We start from the raw sequence: 24,120 nt of genomic DNA, 5'->3' as shown, positions 1-24,120 counted from the left end.
AGAAACGATAGCCTGCGAAATTCTCTCTAACTGCGGAGAGCAATGCGGCGTGCAATCGGCCAATCTTTTAGCGAAAGGTTAAAGGAGATGGCAAACAATGTCAAAAGCCCATGTAAAGAGAAAGTTATTGATGGTATTCTCACCTCATACTGCCGGAAATAGGAAACCGCACTGACAGTGCAGTCACTTTTGAAAAGAGTGTGATTATGGGTGGATACATATAGATAGATACATACATACTAATGGATACATACAGGCAGTGCAGTGTCAGCAAGGTGTCTGTTGCCCTCTGTTAGAAACAGCAGGCTTATCTTTGTGTATCCGTCCACAAGTCTCTTGTCTGAGACAACATACCTGTGTCCGGGAACTGCTCTGATGAAGCGCTACGCCTGTCCATTCTGCTGCATTTTATGCATTTTTTTCCTGTTCGTTTCTTTCTCAGGAGTTACCAAGATATCTCGTACAATTTCGCACAATTCCCCTGGTTATAACAGGGGGGCTATTTTGCAGATGTACAAGCATTATGTTATAAATTGAGTTCTTACCGTGATGAACATATAGAGGGCGCAAGCTGTCAGGGAAATAGCCGAGTTGAACCGCAGCCGAATGTACTGGAAGAGAAAGGAGCAAAATCAGTCAATTAAGGACGCGAAGACTCATAGCGCGTACATCAGTTATGTTCAGTGAACTGCGCGGAGAGACAGTGTTTAAGGAACTATTATTTTGTGAATGAGCTCCGGGTAGCGCATTGCCACACCTCATCCCGCCAGCGAGCTCGAGCAGACCAAGAAATGCGATAACGTGAACCTGTTTTTGGTGGGAAGCGTGTAAAAATAAAATATTTAAGTCAGCACACACCAAGGGGAATTGTGAAATTATTTTCGTGCTAACTATTGACTGAGAAAAAAACAACAAAAAAAACCTTATGAGCTTTAGGTTTCAGCTATGGTTCTGGCTCCAAGGCACCTCAAAATACAACCAATGAGGCAACACATCCCCGGGCCAAATAATAATTAGCTCTTTGCTATTATTTTAGAAAATAAAAGAAACCAGAAAGAGCTTCCTTCAAGAATGTTGATTACAATCAGTGTCGGAGGAGTGCAATAACGCAAAGCGAACGCTTCGCACCGTGCACTTTTTCCGACTTGGTATTTTTCAAAGGCATTATGTATAGGAGCAAGCGACATATAAAGGCTGTATTTAAAACGACCTGCCTGTGGCTACATTGGAATGGCGTAAAATATAAGTAAACGCCTTTACACCTCAACTAGGCACTAAAAGGGCCCCAGGTGACACCGCACATCAACAAAGGATAGCAATCCGGTATAAAGTCACTGTCATCACTAAAGTCCTTCATGTTGATCATCATATGACTGATGTGGGATTTAGCGGAAAACACTCTTCCAGCATTCCGGTCCAGCATAAGCTTTTTCCACTAGCTGTGCAGTCCAAGCAAGAATAGCATATAGTACGGATAGTCATATTGACTGGCTGTAAGATATTGCCACCTGGTGTCCTCAGGTGGCGCTGAAGTGTCTTCGAAGACGTTGAAGTGTCTCGCGCTGGCTGGCTGCTGTATTCTGCTGGTTAGCGACCTGTTGTCCTGTCTTCAGTTACATATTTTGGTGTAGCGCTGGGTAAAGATCCCTGTATATGTCTCATACTCCTGTGGATACCCTGGGCTGCAGTCCTTCGCTAGTGGACGCCCCTGTGCACCGTGCTAGCTGAAGAAACCAAGGCCTACCACCCGAACACGGGCCTTTCGAGTCTACCAGAGCACCCACCCATCGACCTGTCATGCAAGCTGCACCTCATTACACCTTGCAGAATCCGCGACTGCCCAAACCATTCCACGGCAGTCAGCTCGAAGACGTCGCAGACTGGCTTGTCGAGTTTGAACGGGTGGCCTTGTTCAACCAGTTGGACGACGCCGCCAAGCTTCGAAAGGTCTTCTTTAGCCAGGAGGATAGCGCACGTACCTGGTACGAGAACCGAGAAGACGCCTTAGCATCATGGCACGAGTTCAGCCGACGTCTGCTGGAGACCTACACCAGCACGGATCGTCGAGAACGGGCTGAACGGGCTTTGTAGTCTCGCATTCAGATGCCGAATGAGACTGTAACCATGTATACGTGGAGGATATGACTCGGCTCTTCCGGAGAGCTGACCCGGCCATGCCCGAAGAGAACAAGGTGCGCCAACTCATTCGCGGTGTTAAAGAGCAACTTTTCGCTGGCCTCGTGCGCAGTCCACCAGGGACTGTCGCTGAGTTCCTTACGGAAGCGGTCACGATGGAGAAGATGCTCCTGCGGCGGTCTACTAAATACGACAGGCCGGTACTCGCCGCTTCGGCTACCGAAGCGTTTCCAACCTTCGGAGCTAACCTTGACCTCCGCGAGCTGATCCGCTCCGTTGTGCGCGAAGAGCTCCAGACGCTGTTCGGTGCTCCCTTGCCGCTAACCTCCCCTCGCTAACCTCGTCCGTGAAGAGGTTCAAGCCTTGAGGCCTTCATTCCCGTCCGTTGACCCGCCGCCTTTTCCCACGGAGTGCTGTCGGCCAACTTAAGCTGAAGCCTTGCGACGTCCTGCGCCCTCTTCGGCGCAGTTTCCTCCGTCCAATCAAGGCTCACTGTTTTCCGCACACCCCGGCACGTACTACATCGACAATCGACGATCGCCCCAGCGGAAGACGGACCTGTGGCGTGCTCCAGAGTGGCGGCGGCTGTGCTTTCACTGCGGGAAACCCGGTCATCTGTATCGCCAGTGCCCGTATCGACAGCTTGGGCTGCAGGGGTTCCCTGTCGACATGCCCCGCCCACCATTAGGTCAACGACCCCGGGAGATCGAGGACTACGCGGCCCAGGAGCGCATGACGACAATTCCCCAGCGGCAGTCTCGGCCTCCATCACCACGCTGACCTTCGCCACAGCCCCAAAGCTCCTCCTGGCTAGCGCAGAGACGGTCGCCAAGCCCCCGCCGGGAAAACTAAAGAGAGTTACCTCCGGGGGTGAGGCCGCTGGCAATCGATGCGAACAAGACCCCCCGACAAGGCGAAAAGCGACCGACCGCGATTTAAAGGCAAGGACTGCAGTACCTGGACTCGGAGATAGATTCTCGTTGGATATACCCGTACTTCTCGACGGCTATAAGGTTAGTGTTTTGGTGGACACTGGCGCTGATTTCTCGATTTTAAGCGGAAAGCTAGCGGCGCTTCTTAAAAAGGTAATGACGCCATGGTCCGGCACGCAGATTCGCGCGGCTGGCACACATGTCGTAACTCCACTTGGCCTGTGCACGGCAAAAGTCCAAATTTGCAGCTCCACATTTGTTGTCAGCTGCCTAGTTCTACCTGACTGCTCCCGTGACTGTATCCTTGGCGTTGATTTTCTCCGGGATTATGGAGCTATTATTGACCTCTGAAAGCGCACTGTCACATTTTCTACCGAGAAAGCTGATGTTTACTCCGAGGACTGTCAACGACGCGCCGCCCTTCAAATATGCGCCGAGAGCGTTTGGATTCCGCCACGCGCCAGTGTTTTTGTGAGTGTTCACTGCGACGGACTATGTGAAAGGACAGCGGTCGCAGAAGGCAACCTGTCCCTTTTGCTCATCCACGGCATCTTCCCAGCGCGAAGTTTCATCCATGTCCGCGACGGCTGGTCTAAGCTCCTGGTGACTAACTTCACTAACTAGCCCCGGCACCTTTTTCGTGCTACTGCCATCGCATTCGCCGACCCCTTAGCGTAGATTTCTGAATGTTTCGCGTTCGAAGCTGTTAGACCTGTGCGCCCATCCCTTGACGCTCTTGACATCAGTCCGGGCCTTTCGGTGACTCAACAGCGAAAACTACGTGCCCTTCTACTCGAATACGCTACCTGTTTCGCTTCTTCGTCGAAAGTCCGGCAAACGGCCCTTCTGAAGCACCGCATCATTACGCCCACGATGCCCGCCCTATCCATCAGCAGCCGTACCGTATCTCACCGAAGGAGCGTGAGGCGATCCAAACGCAGATGAAGGAGATGCTTTCAGATGGAATCATTCAACCTTCCAGCAGCCCCTGGTCCTCACCTGTCGTGCTGGTGAATAAAAAAGATGGGACACTGCGCTTCTGCGTTGATTATCGAAAACTGAACAACATCACTAAAAAAGACGTCTACCCGCTGCCTCGTATCGACGACTCGCTCGACAGACTTCGTCGCGCCCAGTACTTCTCCTCCATTGATTTAAAGAGTGGGCACTGGCAGATAGAGGTCGACAAGCGGGACCGCGAAAAAACGGCTTTCGTGACCCCGACGGACTGTACGAATTTAAAGTGCTACCTTTTGGGCTATGTTCAGCGCCGGCAGCTTTCCAGCGGATGATGGATACCGTTCTCGCTGGACTCAAATGGCAAACTTGTTTGGTTTATCTCGATGATGTCGTATTTTCTGAAACCTTTGCCGAACACCTTGAACGCCTGAGAACAGTATTAGAAGCCCTCCGATCGGCCGGCTTAACGCTAAAGCCCGAAAAGTGCCACTTTGGGTACAAAGAGTTGAAGTTTCTCGGTCACCTTCTGAGTGCCGATGGCGTTGAGCCCGACCCCGAGAAAACTGCTGCTGTCGCCGACTTTCCTGTTCCTACAACGAAGAAAAGTGCAACGTTTTTTGAGTCTGTGCGCATATTACCGTCGCTTTATCGCCGACTTTTCAAAGATTGCCGCACCCCTGTACCACCTTACGCGCGATGATGCACAGTTCATGTGGGCTGAGCACCAGGAGGCTTTTGCCGAGCTGCGCAGACGACTGCTAACAACCCCTTTTCTTGCGCACTTTGAAGAAGAGGCTAAAACCGAAGTCCACACCGACGCGAGCAACGTCGGCCTCGGCGCCGTACTCGTCCAACACCAAGGTGGCGTGGAAAGGGTCATCGCGTATGCAAGCCGCACGCTTTCTCGCACTGAAACAAACTATACGACAACAGAAAAAGAATGCCTCGCGGTTGTGTGGGCAACCATGAAATTCCATCCTTGCCTCTACGGCCGCCTGTTAAAACTAGTTACGTACCACCATTCTTTGTGCTGGCTAGCCAATCTCCGCGACCCATCGCGGCGCCTAGCCCGATGGAGCCTCCGCCTCCAGGAATTCGACTACACCTTTGTACACAAATCTGGCCGGATGCACGAAGACGCTGACGTACCCTCTCGCGCACCCTTCGGGTTAGCCGATGACAGCATAGAGGACGAGAGTGGTTTTATTGGAGTTGTCAGCGACTTAGACTTAATGAACCGACAGCGAGCTGACCCAGATCTGCGACCTATCATTGATTATCTGGAGGGCCGAGCTTCTGACGTACCCCGACAATTTTCTAGGAACCTTCCGGCCTTCTGCCCCCGGAACGGCATTTTAAGAAAAACTCCAGCACTGTTCACCGCGCGCACCTTCTCGTCGTTCCTGCAGACCTCCGCACCGATATCCTTCTTGCTTGTCACGATGAGCCGACCTCTGGCCACTTGGGCTTTGCCCGGACACTTGCACGCGTGCGCCAGGCGTATTGGCCCAAACTTTCTCACGCCGTCCAAGGTTACGTCAGAGGCTGCCGCGAGTGCCAACGTCGTAAAGCGCCTCCTCTCAAGCGAGCGGGTTTGCTCCATCCTATTGAACCGCCTCGGACACCATTTGATCAAGTCGGCATCGATCTTCTGGGCCCATCCCCTGTGTCATCGGCGGGTCATAAATGGATCATAGTCGCGACCGACTATTTAACAAGGTATGCGGAAACTAAGGCAGTGCAGCGCGGTACGTCATCGCCCAGTTTTTTACGGAACAAATCGTGCTGCGTCATGCCCACCGTCCCACGTAATCACTGATAGAGGTACGGCGTTTACGTCACAGCTCATGCGCGGCGTGTTCGAGCTCAGTCACACGAGCCATCACAAAACCACTGCCTATCACCCACCGACGAACGGGCTCGCAGAGCGACTCAACAGAACGATCACCGACATGATCGCAATGTACTTAGACTCGCAGCACAAAACCTGGGACGAGATTCTCCCGTACGTCACATACGCCTACAACGCGGCCACCCAGGAGACGACCCGCTTTACACCATTTCATCTGGTCTACGGACGTGACGTTCCGATGATGCTGGATGCAATGCTTCCATGCGGCACTGATGACCATCAACTCACGCCTGACGCCGAGCAGTTCGCTCTGCGAGCCGAGGAAGCACGTCAACTTGCCCGTATTCACATTCAGCGGCAGCAGAGCACTGATGCGCGCCGCTAAAACCTCCGTCATCGGCACGTCGAATACCATCCCGGTGACCAAGTTTGGTTGTGGACCCCGGTACACCGCCCAGGCTTATCTGAAAAACTGATGTGCCGGTACTTTGGACCTTACACAGTTTTGCGCCGTGTCACAGAAGTGACCTACGAAGTTCTTCCTGACAGAACTGTGCTGCCTCATCGTCGCCCACCCCGCTCTGAGGTTGTGCACGTAGTCCGCATGAAACCGCACTTCACGCGGTAATAGACAGTACGCTCAGTGTTCCGCTAGCCCTTATAAAAATTTCTATAGAAAGTCCATAGACTGTCTATAGACTTTAGTCTATGAAGTCCATAGACTGTCTATAGACAAATCCTTTAGACTGGTCTATAGACAGTCTATAGATTTATGGCCATACACTTTTAGTAGACTTTTGTCTATAGACAGTCTATAGACAAATGTCTACTGAAAGTCTATAGGTCTATAGGAAGTCTATAGACACATGTCTATAGACAGTCTATAGACGATCTATAGACTTATGGTCATACATTTCCTATAGAGTTGTCTATAGACCGTCTATATACACTTGTCTATAGACGGACTATAGACGACCTATAGACTTATGGCCAGAGACTTCCTGTAGATTACGGTCTATAGACAGTCTACAGACAAAAGTCTACTGGTCCAGTAGACATATGTCTATAGACTGTCTATAGACATTCCATAGGTGTGTGGCCTGGCAGTGCTATAGACCATTGTCTATAGACAGTCTATAGACCTCTGTCTACTAAACTATTAGTAGACCATTATCTATAAACTGCCTATAGACAGTCTACAACCGTTGAAAAAAGTCACCAGACAGAGTTCACAAATGACACAATCAATATACTTACAAACTTACTTTTATTTCCAAGCTATCCAGGCTGGGAATATGCAATACATGGACCATAAGAATGCACCACAATAACATAAATGTTGAAAGTAACAGTCCGGCTAGTTTCCTCAGAAGCATTCTTGCGGCCTGTTGTCTGCAGTCAATCATCCGGGCATGTTCACCTGTACAGCACAAAGGAAAAAAATAACAGAGGAACTGAAAAAAAAATTCCCGTTCCATCTCTACACATGTGCTTTACAATGCAAGGCATATCCTGGCTATGCCATTCTAGAAAGGCAATCTTGATCTTTTCGTTTGGTTTTATGGGGTTCAAAGACCCAAGGCGACAGGCTGCGTGAAAGGCTGCGGAATAGTTTCAGCCAACTGTGCAGAGTACACAGGCCTTTAGCATTTTGCCTCTATTAAAATGCGACCGCCTAAGCCGGAATCGAACCTGCATCTTTCAGGTCGCCAGACGAACATGATAGCCACTGAGCTATCACGCCGGCACAATAATTTCAGTAAATACACGACAGATTATAAGTGTCTTCATAAAACATTGTAACAAAGACCCATAATCCCTGGAGCACTCTACTCTGAATCCAGTACTGATACTGATTTCTGTATGGCAATAAATCCTTTTACATTATTTGTAACAGAAGATGGTTTGGTTTATGGGGTTTAACGTCCCAAAGAGACTAAGGCTATGAGAGACGCCGTAGTGGAGGGCTCCGGAAATTTCGACCACCTGGGGTTCTTTAACGTGCACTGACATCGCACAGTACACGGGCCTCGAATTTCTCCTCCAAAGAAATTCAGCCGCCGCGACCGGGATCGAACCCGCGTCTTTCGGGCCTTTGTAACAGAAGACTTCGAACAATTGTGCCACATATCTGCATTGACTCGCAAGGAGTTGTTAAGAATGCCACCTCCATAAAATACAGATTCAGTGCACCTTACACAGGGATCCAAAAAGGAGAATCTTGCAGCATTTATTCTTATAACCGCTATAGAAGAAGCACTTCAAAATACCCTGCGTGAAGCCTGGTATACCCGGCCAAATTTTTAACTGGCTCTGGTGTTGCATCGCTAAATGCACCTTGTAAAAAAGGTGCCTTTTAGCTACACTGCTGGCATATTCATGCTGTAATTTGACGAGTGAAATGTCATTTCATGGTTCCTTTCTGTTCATATAATGTTTGAGTGCAGTACTTGCGTGATTAGATCAACGTTATCAGAAATATTCGTCTGCCACTACGAACAGCTGAAACAAGCGGCAGACGCAGCAATGAATCTGGTCCATACGGCCTCATCCTCTGGGTAAACTACCACTCCATTCATGGCGGACAAGTCGTTTACCCAGAGTAAGTGCAAATGCGCCACGAGAACCATTGCTGCGTATTCCGCTTGTTTCTGCTGTTCGTAGCAGCAGACGATGAACATTTCTGATAACTGATCGAAACACGCAAGTACTCCACTGAAACGCTATCTTAACAAAAAGAAACTATGAAATCCCATCTCACGTGTCAAATTACAACATGAATATTCCAGCAGTGCAGCCAAAAGGCACCTTTTTTACAAGGTTCATTTATCGATGCAACACCAGAGCCAGTTAAAGATTTGGCCGGGTGTACGTAAGCCGATACACAAACGGGCACAAGCTATACAAAACCAGGCAGGCAGAAGCAACCAGTCCACCACAGATTTGCGCCTATAACTTGAAGCACAAAGATGGAACAGCATACTCATACATCTGCGTGCGATCTTAGAAACAAGCGGGTTGCAGCGCTTCCATGCCGGGCTCACAAAACTCATACAGCACACAGAGGCTGCAGCTGCGCCGTTTCAAAAGCAGTCGCGAGTTTGAGACAACAAATTACTGTCACGATAAAATACCGCCTGAAATTCACTTAGTTTTTCCTTCAAGTGCAGCCCCAACAGCGCAGTAAAGAGGAGTGTTTATTGCATGGAGGTAGCCTAACCCAACGCTGCTAGAAAAATCAACGAAAGCATTGAACGCGCTCAAAGTAGGAAGTATTTAAATGAAACAATTAACGCCTTAAACAGGCGCAGCTATAATAACACGAGAGCTTAATTTAATTTTAGGCGCAAATAAGCGGCGAATTACATCGGCGCTTTCGTAACTTAGCAGTCTGAAATCAGAAACACATACTTTGCCTCTCGCGCGCAATGGTATTAGAGAAAGCTGAGCACGCGTGAGCGGGATTCATGAACGAACCACTCGGAACGAAATGTAAGCCACCTCTTGTCGAGCCGACCTTTACCCAGCTTTCAAAATGAAGTGCCCGCAGGCCAGCGGGGGCGGCCAACGGCTCTGATGACAGACATGGAGGAATCCGTACGTGTGCAACGAAGGGGAGACGGGATGGAGCTCGTGGGTTCTTCGCGGTGTTCGAGCACGCCGGCCATTCGCGCCGGCAATGAATTTTATACCATCACACTATAAGCATTCCTCCAGCGCCGCTTGACTACAACTTTGACAAGCGTCTCGCGCTCCAGTCTGTAGCGTTTCAAGACACCTTTGCTGAAACGTCGGCGTCCACGACGCGCACCGAGCGAGCGTCCATACGTGGCAAGGAAATGCACACCTCAAAAAGAACCGCACTCCAAGGTCCAGACAGGCGATAACACAAAGATTAGAAAATAAACGTAATCCACCACAGAACGAGAGTGTATATAAGTACTTTTTCGGAGGTGCAAAGTAAATTGAGCTCACACGGCGCTAACTAACGCACAGTTCCATTTCGGCCGTCATTCACAGGCTAAACGACATTTCTGGCCGCGCATCTACCTTGAAACACGAAAACTCTAGCAGACAGCTCGCGAGGAGCGGCTTATCATCAAGGGTATCGCACAGACTGCCTTTCCGCGCGTTAGTAAAGACAGCGGCACAGAGATAAGCGGCATTAGTCGAGAACCCGATGGCTTCCGCCTTAGAAACGAAGATAGAACGTTTGTCACTGCGCACATAATCTGTTCTGCACACACAACTCTGCTTAGAGTGGTTTAGGAGACCAAATGAATAAAATATAAACGTACAGACTTACCGTAAGCGGACGATGAAGCTGGATTTTGAAGAAAACGTAATCCGCGAACAAAACGCCGACGCCACCGATGCAGCCACGCACAGGGTTGTTTGCAGCCCGAATGATTTTCCACCGTCTCGCGGTAAAACGGTAAACGTGAAACAGAAACCCATTTCACGGTCGTATCTTTATCGCTCGCACTCTTGCCGTGTGCAGCTTGATCTGATATCCAATATCCAATGGTATAAAATGGTATCCAATGGTATACCCTCTAAAAACCTTATTGTTTTCGTGAAAACAGAACCGAAATCTAACTGCTTGACCGTATACGCGCCGCATCTCCCACCGAATAGTATGTGGTACAATTCTCAAATAATAATTATAATGTTGCATAGCATAACGTCTTTCTTGCGTGTGTTCGTGTTTAGAAAACTGATATGCTCGACATCAGCGTGTCATCGGCTCCGAAGCAACAGGTGCAAGGGTAGGAACGAAAAAATACTGGCTTTGTGATTGTTGCGTCGGTGCACTTATTCACGTGAATACAACTGCAAAGGTATAAATGGGAGATGTTAATCGCACAGAGGACTATTCTGAGGCGTTTCTAAGGGATGGGCGCTTCCTTGAATTCTGACACCCGTCTTTCCCCCTTTATTTTCAGGTCATTTTAAAGAGAAATGTAGAAGCGTTGATGAAATGTTTCTGATTTCAGCGCGTTGGACAGTAACGATCGAAAGATGGAATGGAATTGTGTCGAGCGATTACTCTAAGGGACAGCGTATTCATTGATGTAAAACAGTTTGCGGCGCCCTTACTTCAGGAACGGCTGCCTTTCCGCGGATTACTTGTTAGCATTAAATATTTAATTGCATTGACAATATACGTCACGATATAACGAAAAGGAGCTTGTCAAGGCTCCTGAAAATATACAGGAGGGTGTTGTAATGTCCTCACGCAATACTTTTTTAATTTCCGTAATAGCGAAGGAGGTGGAGGACTCCCGACATAGTTGCGGTCACCAGATGCAGGTCCCCGCAGCATGCAGTGCAAAAAAAAATTGACATTGTTCTATACTTAGTCGAAAGTCAGTGTATCGAACATTGTTAGATAAAATTAGGATTGTTATAGACTGGTCTATAGACAGCAGACTATCTATAGTGTACAGCGCATAGACGAAATGAAATTGAGGTAGTTGTAGACTGTAGTCTATAGAGAGTGTATAGACCGTCTATAGACGAAAGGAAATTGAAGCAGCTACAGACCGTAGTCTATAGAGAGTCTATAGACCGTCTACAGACGAAAGCAAATTGAGGCTATAGACCTTAGTCAATAGACAGTCTATAGACAATCTATAGACGGAAGAAAATTGAGCCAGCTATAGACTTTAGTCTATAGAACGTCTATAGACAAAAAGATATTGAGGCAACTATAGACCTTGGTCTATAGAGAGTCTATAGACCGTCTATAGACAAAAGGAAATTGTGGCAGCTATAGACCTTAGTCTATATCGAGTCTATAGACCGTCTATAGACGAAAGGAAATTTAAGCAATTATAGACTTTAGTCTATAGAGAGTCTATAGACAACAGGAAATTGAGGCAGCTATAGACCTTAGGCTATAGCGAGTCTATAGACTGTCTATAGACAAAAAGAAATTGAGGTGGTTATAGACCTAAGTCTATAGGGAGTCTATAGACCGTCTATAGACGAAAGGAAATTGAGACAGCTATAGACCTTAGTCTATATCGAGTCTATAGACCGTCTATAGACGAAACGAAATTGAGGTAGTTATAGACCTAAGTCTCTTGGGAGTCTATAGACTGTCTATAGACGAAATGAAATTGAGACAGCTATAGACCTTCGTCTATAGATAGTCTACAGACCGTCTATAGACGAAAGGAAATTGAGACAGCTATAGACCTTCGTCTATATATAGTCTATAGACCGTCTATAGACAAAAGGAAATTGAGCCAGCTATAGACTTTAGTCTACAGAGTGTCTATAGACCGTCTATAGACTAAAAGAAATTGAGGCTGCTATAGACTTTAGTCTATAGAGAGTCTATAGACAGTCTATAGACAAAAGGAAATTGAGACAGCTATAGACTTTAATCTATAGATTTTCTATAGACTGTCTATAGACAAAAGTAAAGGTCTATAGGATGTCTATAGAGTCTATAAAAAGTCTATAGAAAGTCTATAGACCGTTTTTATAAGGGAGTTGTCGCGTGGAACACCTTCGCCCACCACCCTTATACATTTTTCTGTGCTTGTGCTGTTTTGTTTTTTCCCCTGCCATCGCTCGTACTCCAGCCCCACTTTCATATTTTTCTTTTTTTGGGAGGGGGAGTAATGCCACTTGGTGTTCTCAGGTGGCGCTGAAGTGTCTTCGAAGACGTTGAAGTGTCTCGCGCTGGCTGGCTGCTGTATTCTGCTGGTTAGAGACCTGTCGCCCTATCTTCCGGTACAATATCCTACAATCTGAGAATTTAGACCAAACTTCCTTTTCTTTCTTTCAAGCACGTAAAAAAAAATTGCATTTTTTTTTTCAGATAAAGCTCTACTCAATACTTTCTGATACATCGTAGGGACACTAGTTAAGAGAAGGGTCAACAAGGGTTTTCATAATCAAGCAGCCATGTTTTGACCGGCAAAGCGTGGGTGCGTAGTTTGTCAAACATTTTAACGAGCGCACGAGAATGAAACAAGGACTGAAAGAAGACACACACCACAAAGCGCCGTTGTGGTGTGTGTCTTCTTTCAGTCCTTGTTTCATTCTCGTGCGCTCGTTAAAATTTTTGAGATGTGTAACCAACTAGAACGCCAGTTCGTCCTGTGCGTAGTTTGGTTGGTTGCTTTATAGGGTTTAATGTCCCAAAGCGAATCAGGCTATGAGAGACGCCGTAGTGAAGGGCTCCGGAAATTTCGACCACCTGTGGTTATTGACATGCACTGACAAGGCACAGTACTCGAGCCTTTAGAATTTCGCCTCGATCGAAATTCGACCGCCGCGGCCAGTATCGAACCCGCGTCTTTCGGGCCAGCAGCCGAGCACCATAACCACTGAGGAACCGCGGCGGCCGGGGTGTCTAGTTTCAAATGTCTGTTAGAGAAAGGGCAAACTGGCATTTTGTCACTCGCGTTCAAAAGAGTATGTCCCTTGAGACCAAAGAAGAATGTAAGTATAATTTAGGTGTTGCCACTGACCGTCCGCCACGACGGGGAGCCCGCACAGATCATGGTCACCCTCTAGTACATGCGTCGACCGCGGCGGCGCTGGGGCGCAGTAGCCTTGTGTAGTAGCCTGTGTATGTCAGGGTTTTACGGTTCCAGAGTGCATCACAAGCTGTGGACGTTAGGTACTCGCCTTCCGCGTTGTGGCAAGCACGATGCACGAACAAAGTTTGCTAGAACTAGCTTTGTGTCGCAGTTTGGGACCAGCCGCAGTGATCGTTGTGCAAACGCACGTTGTGGCGTGGGCCAACGCCGTGGACGGTCGTCGCGGCCTATGTACATGGTGACTGTGATGGGTTGGCTGTTGCTGTGGCGCACCTTATGGGTCCAACCGGGTCCAGAACCCGATTAGATACGATTATGCCTCGTACACAACTGCAGATCGGGCTACCCGAGTTGTCGAGATCAAGTGTACCTTTCTAAAGCTGCGTCGGAGCCTGCTCGCCACTTTGGCGCCAGGCAGTCCATAGAGCGGATAGGATATTGGAGCCGAGCGGCCATGTCTGCGCGAAGCACTTCCCCGAGCATACGATATAAAATCGAACAACGCCGAGTTCAATAGCTAGGCACTTTTAATGCACCTAAGGAACCGGTGCTCTTGGTGAATGCTCTGCCCAGTATTTTTCCAGGATGTCTGATATAACCCACGCAAAAAGCCATTGGTTTCTGGGAGTAATCATGGACCTAAATCTATCACGGACCTCCATATTTAATACATGAAAAGAGACTGACAACGATTTCTCACGTTCTCGCCTTTCTTGGGGGGAAGTCGTGGGGAGCGTCGGTGCAGTCAATTATGCAGCTCTACAACGGCTTATTCACGGGAATTTTTCGCTACAGACTCCCTGCACTATTCGAAAAAGAAACATACGAAGTCTGTAAAGAGTTCAAGATCAAGCTTTTTGGACTTGACTAGGACTGCCTAAATATGCCTCTACGGCCGCATCTGTCCTCATCGCCAGGAAACATCCAATTCCTACCTACCTAAAGCTGAACCACTGAGGGCACACTTCCGACACATATCCCAGGTTCCCTCCCACCATCTTGCCAGTCTTCCTATTACCAGGCCGTGCACATCGTTTACCGACATCATTGATGCGCGTCGCGCCATTCTGTCGTCCCAGTTTACACTCGGCTCTAGACCATTCTCGCCACATAGGAGCCTGCAGAATCCAAGTGTGCTTCTTTGAATACGTGGCATCAGGAAGAAGATTGCCTTATCGCCTACAGAACTAAAACAAATCACTCTTGAATATTTCCATGAGCACCATGCAGACCGGGTGCACTTCTACACCGACGACTCTGCGAACCTGATCTGTTCTTCGGGCTCCGTTGTTATCACCGCAAGGACTACAAAAATTAGAGTTAGGGTAGCTCACTACACTTCTTCGAAATACATCAATCAGCAGCGCCCTCAGCAGTGTTATATTTTCACCGCTTGCAAAGGTGCTCTCTAAGGCTTACAAGCTGCTCTTCGCCGTGGAGCCCATGAACAACTGGTGGCGGACATTCGACAACTACATCACTCTACCATCAATAAAGGAAATGACATCAGCTACCAATGGCTACCGGGGCACAGCGGCATAGCAGGCAATCACCGCGTGGATGAGGTCGCACGAGCTGCTCACCACGACGGCGATTTTGTATCGACCCCCATTTCGGTATCATACGCAGCGGGCAGGCTTCGCGCACTTGCACGGGATATCACGTTTGCCGCGTGGAATTCCATCCAATTTTCCAATTCATGCTTGAAATCCTTGGACACAGATCTGAAGGTCCGGCTTCCATCCGGCTACCACGACGTGAAGAAACTTTGCTGTGTTGCCTCTGGCATGGTGCAGCTTTCACCAACCATTAGTCTTTCTTAATCGGTATGGCTGATAGCCCTAAATGTGTGATCTGTGGGTTTAACGATACTATATCCCACATTCTTTGTGACTGCCCTGCCTACAGCGCTTAAAGGTAGTCTCTCAGCCGTGCGCTGAAGCGTCTAGATCCACGCCCACTGAGAGAAATGAAGATTTTCGGCCACTGGCCGCGGCAATCGTCGGCTTGAAGGCCTCCAAGGCAGTGCTCCGCTTCTTGCGAACTTCTGGCCTCCATGATAGGCTATGACTTTAACGAACGATGACTTTTCATCCTGACTTCAGTTTTCTGCTACTCCCTTTTCTCTTTCATTTATTTGTATCCCTTCACCTATTTCCCCCCATGTAGGGTAGCAAACCGAATATTCTTCCGGTTAACCTCCCTGCCTTTCCTCTTCTGTGTCCTGCTCGTCCTCCCTAAACCTGACAAAACATGCAAGTTCAAGAGAGCCTCCTAGAAAACGATAGTCTGCAGCCAAGTGTGTCAAGCGGGCAAGCAAGTGGTCCGCACCCGCCGCCCCCGCCCTGCCCTCGGGGACGGCCTGTGAAAAACAAAAAGACGCCGATCCATCATGGATCCCTCAAACGAAACAGCGCGCAGCTAGCCGGAGTACATCATGCATGTCTGCTGACCAATGACCATGCCTTTCTTTCACCACGAAACTTGAAGGCGCCTCCTCACTTAAGAGCAAGCACGTCTTCATCGGCATTCATGATGCTAAGGTTTGCTCTCTTGTGCCCTAGTCCGGATACTTAGCATTCTAATTGTCCAGCGTTCCCTGTACATGTAATGGCAGCGGAGCAATTATGTTTGGTCAGCGATCTTGTGGCCTCCTTCCACCTGCTGTACATTTTGATGTCACAGAACATGGTGGCATCAAAGTCAGAAGTCATGCTTGTAACAACAAATATGCAGCTGCATAACTTCCCCCAGTTTAGGGCGCTCGATGAAGAATTTCCTTGCCCAACACTATTGAGGTCAATTAGTCACTTTACCATGCTAACTGCAATTATTCTTAACTGACATCCGCCAATCCCAGTTTAGAGTCGCGTAAGTATTTGACCCTTGCGCGTGCATGCCAGCTTTTCCTTCAGCGACACAGCTTATCAGCATCTTCAGTGTATTGCGAAAGAGGGGAGCAATATAAAGCATAAAAGGGAAAACTGCGGTGTAAACATGACAAGGCATACATTCCGGATATCATCAATGATTAAGAAAAGCGATCTCCTGTGGCAATAGAGCCACCGATGGCTCTATTCTTCCGGTCGGCCCACTCTAAGATAGTTAAGCGCGGGATAGCGAAAACATGCATGAAAGCCGCTCTGTTCAGATCATGTGCGCATAAAACCCAAGCCAGCTTTGACGCGCAGATTACTAGGCTTACCGCTGCAGGCTACCCGACGAAGGTCTTATCTGGCATAGCAGAGTCGATATTAAAATAATGCAGAATTCAGAAGGAGACGCGCAAACTGGACAACAAGAACATAACATGTATTCCGTATGTTCATCAAGTATCGCACAACCTGAAAAAGATTGTGAACAAAGCCGGCGTGAGGCTCCTTTTCTCTGCCAGGAACAAGTTGGGAGGCCTGTGCAAGAGAGTGAATCAGGAAAATGGAAAGAAGGCATGTCAGAGGAAACACAGAAACAAATTTGTCAACTGTTGCTGTGGTGTGATCTACAAGGTTCCACTGTCATGCGGCTGATTTTACATCGGGGAGACCGGACGGTGCGTCAATGATCGGCTACGCGAACACGCGAGAGACATAGAAAACAATTAAGTCATGCCGAAATAACATGGTAGTTCATTTCGCAGATTGCGACAAATGTGAGGCGTTTTTAGACCAAACCACTATCATTGCCAAGTATAGAGATCACACCTCATGCCTGATATCGGAGGCCTTTCACATTCACACATTAGGCAACTCATGTGTAAGCCAACCATCGGTGGCTCTATTCCCACAGGAGATCGCTTTTCGTAATCATTGATGATATCCGGAATGTATGCCTTGTCATGTTTACACCGCAGTTTTCCCTTCTATGCTTTATATTGCACCCCTCTTTCGAAATAAACCATTTGGTTGTTAGTTCAGCGCATGTGTTTGTCTCATCTTCGGTGTCCGTGTAAATGGTGAGCTTGGCAGGACGAATGGCAGGGGAATTAGCCCCTAACTGTTTTCGCGTCGCGTATCAAAAAGTGCACTGCACTAGCCATTAAAACATTACAAATGGACAGTTGGTTTCCTTTCGGCCCTTGTGCTCGTTTGTTCAGCGGTGGAGGCGTTGTCCAACGCTGCACCAGAGCGTGGGTTTTATTCCTGAATGCGGAGGCAATATTTAAGACGGAGGCAAAATGTAGAAACGCTCTTGAGGAGTCTCTGCAGATTAAAGAGCCCCAGTTGGGCGAAGTTAATTATGTTCTCTACACGGCGGGAATCATCTCAGAGCGTCGGCGCATTATACTGCTCAAGCAGTGTCTGATTGTACGTAAGAGTCTATTACACAGAAAAAATATACAAAGTTCACTGTGAATGAGGCATCTGGATCCTTTTGGATCCATTACCAACATGTTATAAATCTAGGCAGTTGAAGAAGGCGGAACATACAAAACATATAATTAATATAATGCAAAAAAGAATCAATTCAACAGTGAGGGGAGGTGTATTGTTCTGATAGCATGTACTTTTTTAGAGCAGGTGCAATGTTCGAGATGGACTTAATGCTGAACGGGATAATATTCCAAACTTTAGCGCTGACAAATGCTATGCTTCTACGTTCGTATCCATTGTGTGTTGTAGGTAAATTGAGGTTGTAGTTGTCAGCGTGTCTAGTGTGACTTGAAGGGAGCTTCAGAATGGAAGAATTGTACGGTATATCCGCTTTTATAATAATGCTCACCAAGAGCGCTCATTTGTAATCGCTAATTATACGAAAACGCATGATGTTGAGGTCTCTGAAAAGTGGATCTGATGATGAGTGCCAAGGTACTGACGCTATTATCCTTAATGCTCTTTTCTGGAGAGTAATAAGCGGTGCGAGGTACGATGAGTAAGTGTAGCCCCATGACTGGATGCAGTATGTAAGATGACAATAGAATATACTGAAATAGACCACACGCAATGTATCAATGCTGAAATGCTTTCTAGCTTTAATTGTGTTCACTATGGCACAATATCACAATGGCAAATGACTCTTAATACGACTAAATGCAAAGTAATGCGCTTTTCCCGTCGCGAAAATTCAAGTCCCGCTGCCTACACTATTTCTTCTTCCTTGCTACACCCGTGGAATCTTATAAATATCTTGGCGTCATTCTAGCATCAGATCTAACTTGGAAAGCACACGTCAGCTCTATCATAGCTTCCGCTAACCGCATGCTTGGATACCTTAAGCGCAATTTTTACTTAGCACCAACCCCTGTCAAGCTTCTTAGACGAAGACAAGTCCCCTTGTCGAAACGTTGGCTCAAGCAACCTGAGGTTTTCCCCTCCCTTGTTCATTTTGTGATCTTCTGTATAAGTCACTTGTGCGCTCAAAATTAGAATACGCTAACACTGTATGGGTCCCTTTCACTAACACACTCATCGACGCCCTAGAAGCTGTGCAGAATAGAGCAGCGCGTTTTATTATGCGCAACTATGATCGTGCTTCCAGTTTCACAGAAACAAAAAATAGTTTATCGTTAACCCCTCTTGCTCTGCGCAGAAAAGTGTCCCGTCTGTGTCTGTTTTTTTAAAATTTACAGCATGAACTCTACTCTGAAAGATGCATTGATCACAACACCAACATATGTTTCATCCCGCATCGATCACTCACGGAAAGTTGGCGTTCCTCGTTGCCGGACAACATCCTGCATAAATTCCTTTATTCCAAAAACATCGTCGGAGTGGAACCACCTACCACCACATATTGTAGCTGCAAAGGACGTTGATGAGTTTAGGACACTGTTGTCAACACAATATGGTTTACCATAGCCTCAGTTGGTTCACTTCGTTTTCTATATTGTGTATTTAGCCCTGTTCCTTTTTTTCTCTCATGCACTTTGTTTTGTTAATAGCCTTCTGCCTTCGTACCCGTACAATGTTTCTACGAAGGGTGATGTTCTAGTTCATATGTTTGTGTTTACTTGAAACGATTTTTGACTGTTTTTGTGAATTTATTCGTTTTGGTGTTGGTATTGCTAATTATTATATTGTTTCGCTTTTTTGAATCATGTATTTTCTTGCAGCTAGTTTTCTTTTTGCAATCATGCGTATCATTTTTGTAGGCATGCCTATGTATGCGTTAACCCCTTTTTTGTAACAGTTTCATTTTATATCTATGTACCACTCCCCTCAATAATGCCCTGTGGGCCATGAGGGTATCAGAAATAAATAAATAAATGTGTCGCATGCAAAGGTTAATTTTTTACATAATGTTTCTATGCGATCAGCCCAACTTAGAGATTCATCTAATGTTATTCCTAAGTACTTGAAGGTTTTCACCTTTTCAATGGGTATTCCTCCGACCTGTAGTGCACATGTTTTAGGCCCCTGTTTTCTGCTAGAGGCGAAAACTACAAATTTAGTTTTTTTTTGGTGTTAAGCAAAAGCTTGTTCATTCTAAACCACTGCATTGTAGTCTCCAGTTCATTATTTGCGATTGTTCCTGCTTCTTTGAAAGACTTGTGCGTTATAATAAGAGCTGTGTCATCGGCGTATAACACTGGCTGCGCGCTCTGTAGGAAACTGGGGTAGTCATTTATAAATAACGAAAAGAAGATAGCGCCGAGGAGTGACCCCTGCGGCACTCCAACTGTTACTTTTCCTAATGAAGATTAGTAACCATTTATTTCTAGATACTCAGTAAGATTTGTTAGATAACTTCTGAACAAATCAATGGCTATCCCACGAAAACCAAAGCGTTCTAATTTTAGTAAAAGAATATTATGATCCACGGAGTGAAAAGCTTTTTTTATGTCTAGAAATACACCTATGGCAACCTGATTGTCGTTTAACGCACTGTTAACAATTTCTGCTACTTAAAGTACTGCTGTAGCGGTGGAATAACGCTTACGGAAACCATGTCGCCTAGGCGTAAGTACGGTATATTAAGGCGGAAGCCTTTAATGCCTCATCGTTGTAAGCAGCAGTTGTCGACAGAAATGTCACGCTTTTCAATTGGTCGAAACGGTCGTGACGTCACAGTGCGCGAATTTCAAATGGGGCCAATTGTGCTATGGATACTGACCATGCAACCAATTAAAGGGATCGTATAGTGATGCTCCAAGTAAGTGGGATTGAGTTTAGTTAATTGCTTACTTAACCAATTAGCCTAATTAACATTTCTAGTCAGACCAGATAAATAAATAAAACCTATAGTAGGATACAACATAAAAAAACAGCAGTTGCTAACACTGGGCAGCGGTCCGCGGCGTCTTGTATTACTTCGCTGTCCAGTCGCAACAGTAAACGAAATCAGCTTTTTAATGTTTGACTATATCAAACAATCCGCGTATCAAAATTCTAGAGTTCATAATTTTTTTTTACGATAAGCTTCTTGTTTAGGCAACAATAAATGTTTAAGCAGCGGACTACTTTTTCGTCGTGTAGGAATTCTGCGCGCGGAGGCTGAATGTGGGCGGAGCTTCACTGCAGACTTAAGTTGTATCCGACTATAGTAGAAATTGGCCGAGCTTGGGAATCGAACCCCGGTCTCCCGAGTGCGAGACGAGCACGCTACTACTCCGCCATGCCAGCTCGATGGTTTGGAATGAACAAAGGCGCGTCTAGTGAATACGGTGTCTTCGTTCACTCCCATCTTCCTCCCTTCCCGTTACGGCGAGGTTTAGGTGTCCACCGGGATATGAGACACATGTACATTTTTTTTCCTCAAAAACCAATTTACCGACGAGCAAGGCGTAGAACCGAACGGGCGATGACGTTCTATGGACTCCCTGGCAGCGTTGCAAGATGCTGTCGCGTTCCGTCTTAGAGGCGAAGCTTAACATCTTAACCACACATCAGTGACACATGCAGCAACACTGCGCTTAAGGCTTTCGCCTCACCGCACTTTAGGTCAACAAAGTGCCCCCCCTGAATTTCTTTCTCCATGAAATCTGTCATTCTCTTAGCTATTAACTTTTCGAAGAGCGTGTTTATGCAAGATAATATCGTAATTGGTCTGTAATTTGCTATGACGTTCTAGTCATCCCCTTTGTATATTAGTGACAGAGGCCAACAGCCACAGAAACCAAGGGGCACAGAGGATATTTTAAATTTATTTATTTAATTTGTGGTGTTGATCAATTTAGAATATTACTGAATATGCTATCGCTTAAAGCTAATTGATTAGAAAAGCAGAAGAAAAATTATGGCTGAGGCTGAGCTAAGGTTAAGCCTAGTCAGATGCGAAGCATATTGGTGGCTAGGCTTGGCAATACATGGCTTTCCTTTGTTGCATACTTGGTCATTTTAATACAACCACTAGAAGCCTTCGTCGTGGGGGAAGACAACGGCATGGCTACAGCGGAACGCCGACTAACCCCGAGACGCGCGTTGGGTGAGCGCCTGGATTGCCACGGAAGCCGCGTCTGCCTGCCCGGTGGAGCGAGCGTTTCACCTACACCGAGTGTGAAGGCGCGTTCGAAATGCGCGGGAATGCCGCTCGAGGACATTCCGGCGTCTGTGCGACGGCATCGTCACGACGACGTCACGGTGTCACGCGGCGTGACGGCTAGGGGTCCCACGGCGACGGCGCGAGGTGGAGGCCGCCTCTCTCATCCGATGTCACGTGGTGTGACGTCACGGTGTCACGTGGTGTGACGTCACGGTGTCACGTGGTGTGACGTCACGGTGTCACGTGGTATGACGTCACGGTGTCACGTGGTGTGACGTCTAGGGGTCCTACGCCGACGGCGTGAGTGGTAGCTCTAGCAATATGCTTCGCATAAAACAACCACATGCCGCCGGTGGGATCCGAACCCACGACCTCCGAATTACGCGTCCGGTGCTCCACCTCTGAGCTACGGCGACGGCTGTCAGATCTTCTACTTTCGGGGGTATTTATGTTTACAAGTAACCTAAACTTGAGAGTGTTCATCAGCGCCACCCACGTTCATAAGCGGCGGACGTGGAACGTCCTGAGTTACCGCAGGTGTGACGTAGAACGTCATCGAGCAAAGAGGGTGGAAGCTGCGGGAGAACCCTCTTATGCTTCCTATGGCGTCAAGGCTGCCAGAACCGAGGCCCTCGCTAAGCAATTAAGTAAACAAAGGAAGGGGATGAGGGGCTCGTTATAAATATGACAGAAGCCAACAGCCACAGAAACCAAGGGGCACAGGGGATTTTTTTAATTAATTTATTTAATTTGCAGTGTTGATCAATTTAGAATATTACTGAATATGCTATCGCTTAAAGCTAATTGATCAGAAAAGCAGAAGAAAAAACAACCACATGCCGCCGGTGGGACCCAAACCCACGACCTCCGAATTGCGCGTCCGGTGCTCTACCTCTGAGCTACGGCGACGGTTGTCAGATCTTCTACTTTCGGGGGTATTTTGAGCTGTTCGGGATACACCACGGTTAAGAATGATTGATTGAATACTCTTTCCAGAACATCACACAAGACATCAATGTTTTCTTTTAATATATTGACTGATATTTCATCATAACCCATTTCCTTATTTGCTTTCATCTGGCGAGTGACATCAACTATTTCTTGCGCGGTAATTTCTTTGAACACAAACGTGTTATCTGCCGCATTTGGAAGCGCAGTGTCGTATGGCACGTTAGGTGTGGACGAAAAATGGCGGCCGATTTGAATAAAAAAATTGTTAAACGTTTCAGCCAGATATGCTTGATCATTGCTAACATGTGGTAAAATGGCGTTTTGGGGCGGCGATTTTATTATCGAGTTGATGATACCCATACCTCTTTAGAATTACCTTGTGCTTTTTGAACGAGTGTGTTGTAGTATTGCTTTTTGCTTTTGCGCACCATTGAGAGGTATAGGTTGCGGGCAATTCTGTATTGCTCTTTATAGTAGGCGTTGTCTCTATTTTGCTTTACTTTATTGTGCCAGTGTTCTTTATGTTTGATAACTTGCAGTATTGATTCAGTCATCCAGGGACAGATCGGGATGGTAAAGTATTTTGACCTTCGAGTATTGCAGTTAATGCTGACACAGCTTGATTTTAGCAGCGAGGAAAACTTTTCATATGCTACATTAACATCATCGTCTTGAGCCTGTGAAAAGTTCTACGTGTAGGCTCTTTGGCCCAAAGGTGGAAGCATTCGTGTTGCTGCCGACCTTTTATACTTAAGAGTCCGTATAGTTGGCTATTCTCTCAGCATTCGTGCTGATGAACACAAAAACTTTGCTGTGAACGCGTTTCGTTAATGAGCTTGGAAGGCTCGCAGGGCAGCGTCCTCGCTGCTGTTCCACAGATTTATGCAGTCCTAGCAAGTAAAACACGAAATCGCCCAAACTTATTCTGTGTCGACCGCAGTTTCAATTCTTCTGTGCCTTGGCGCTCTTAAGAAAGTGCACGTACATGCCGCGACACCGAACGATCGCGCAAGACCTGCATTACGGCCGCCGCAGCTCGGCACACAAGACAAGCCCCCATCGTATGGCGCCATCTGTCAGCGTTCGAGAGAAGCGCAAAGAGCAGCGAACACGATCTGGTCGCTCCTGCGTGCGCAGTGTCAGCACCTAAATATATTGATGCGGGTAGACGACGACGACGAAGAGCGATGGCACGAGTGCGAAGAGTAGAAGACGACAACGAAGTTCGGACTGTGTTCTCGGTGTTCTCTATTTGTAAATATCTGTAAATATATTCTTTTCCGCAACATATTTGGAGGAGGTGCGGATT

The 24,120-nt window shown here is 47.1% G+C and overlaps 1 protein-coding gene and 1 non-coding gene across 2 annotated transcripts in view; both read right to left on the bottom strand.

Annotated features, from left to right (window-relative positions):
• LOC149325293 (sodium-coupled monocarboxylate transporter 1-like) overlaps positions 1-24,120 on the bottom strand; it is a 106,144-nt gene that overhangs the window by 74,425 nt on the left and 7,599 nt on the right. Inside the window, exon 2 of the mRNA XM_089564226.1 lies at positions 546-611. Within this exon, the coding sequence (XP_089420352.1) occupies positions 546-611 (66 nt within the window). The remainder of the gene's footprint in view (positions 1-545; positions 612-24,120) is intronic.
• On the bottom strand, positions 22,698-22,769 carry TRNAA-CGC (transfer RNA alanine (anticodon CGC)). The gene has a single exon. It is a non-coding gene; the product is annotated as a tRNA-Ala (tRNA).

Source organism: Amblyomma mixtum, chromosome 10 (genome assembly GCF_055824585.1).
Source record: "Amblyomma mixtum isolate Tamu chromosome 10, ASM5582458v1, whole genome shotgun sequence".
Classification (NCBI taxonomy): Eukaryota; Metazoa; Arthropoda; class Arachnida; order Ixodida; family Ixodidae; genus Amblyomma; species Amblyomma mixtum.
Note: the sequence above shows the minus strand (reverse complement) of the source record. Positions and strands in the feature narration are given on the sequence as shown.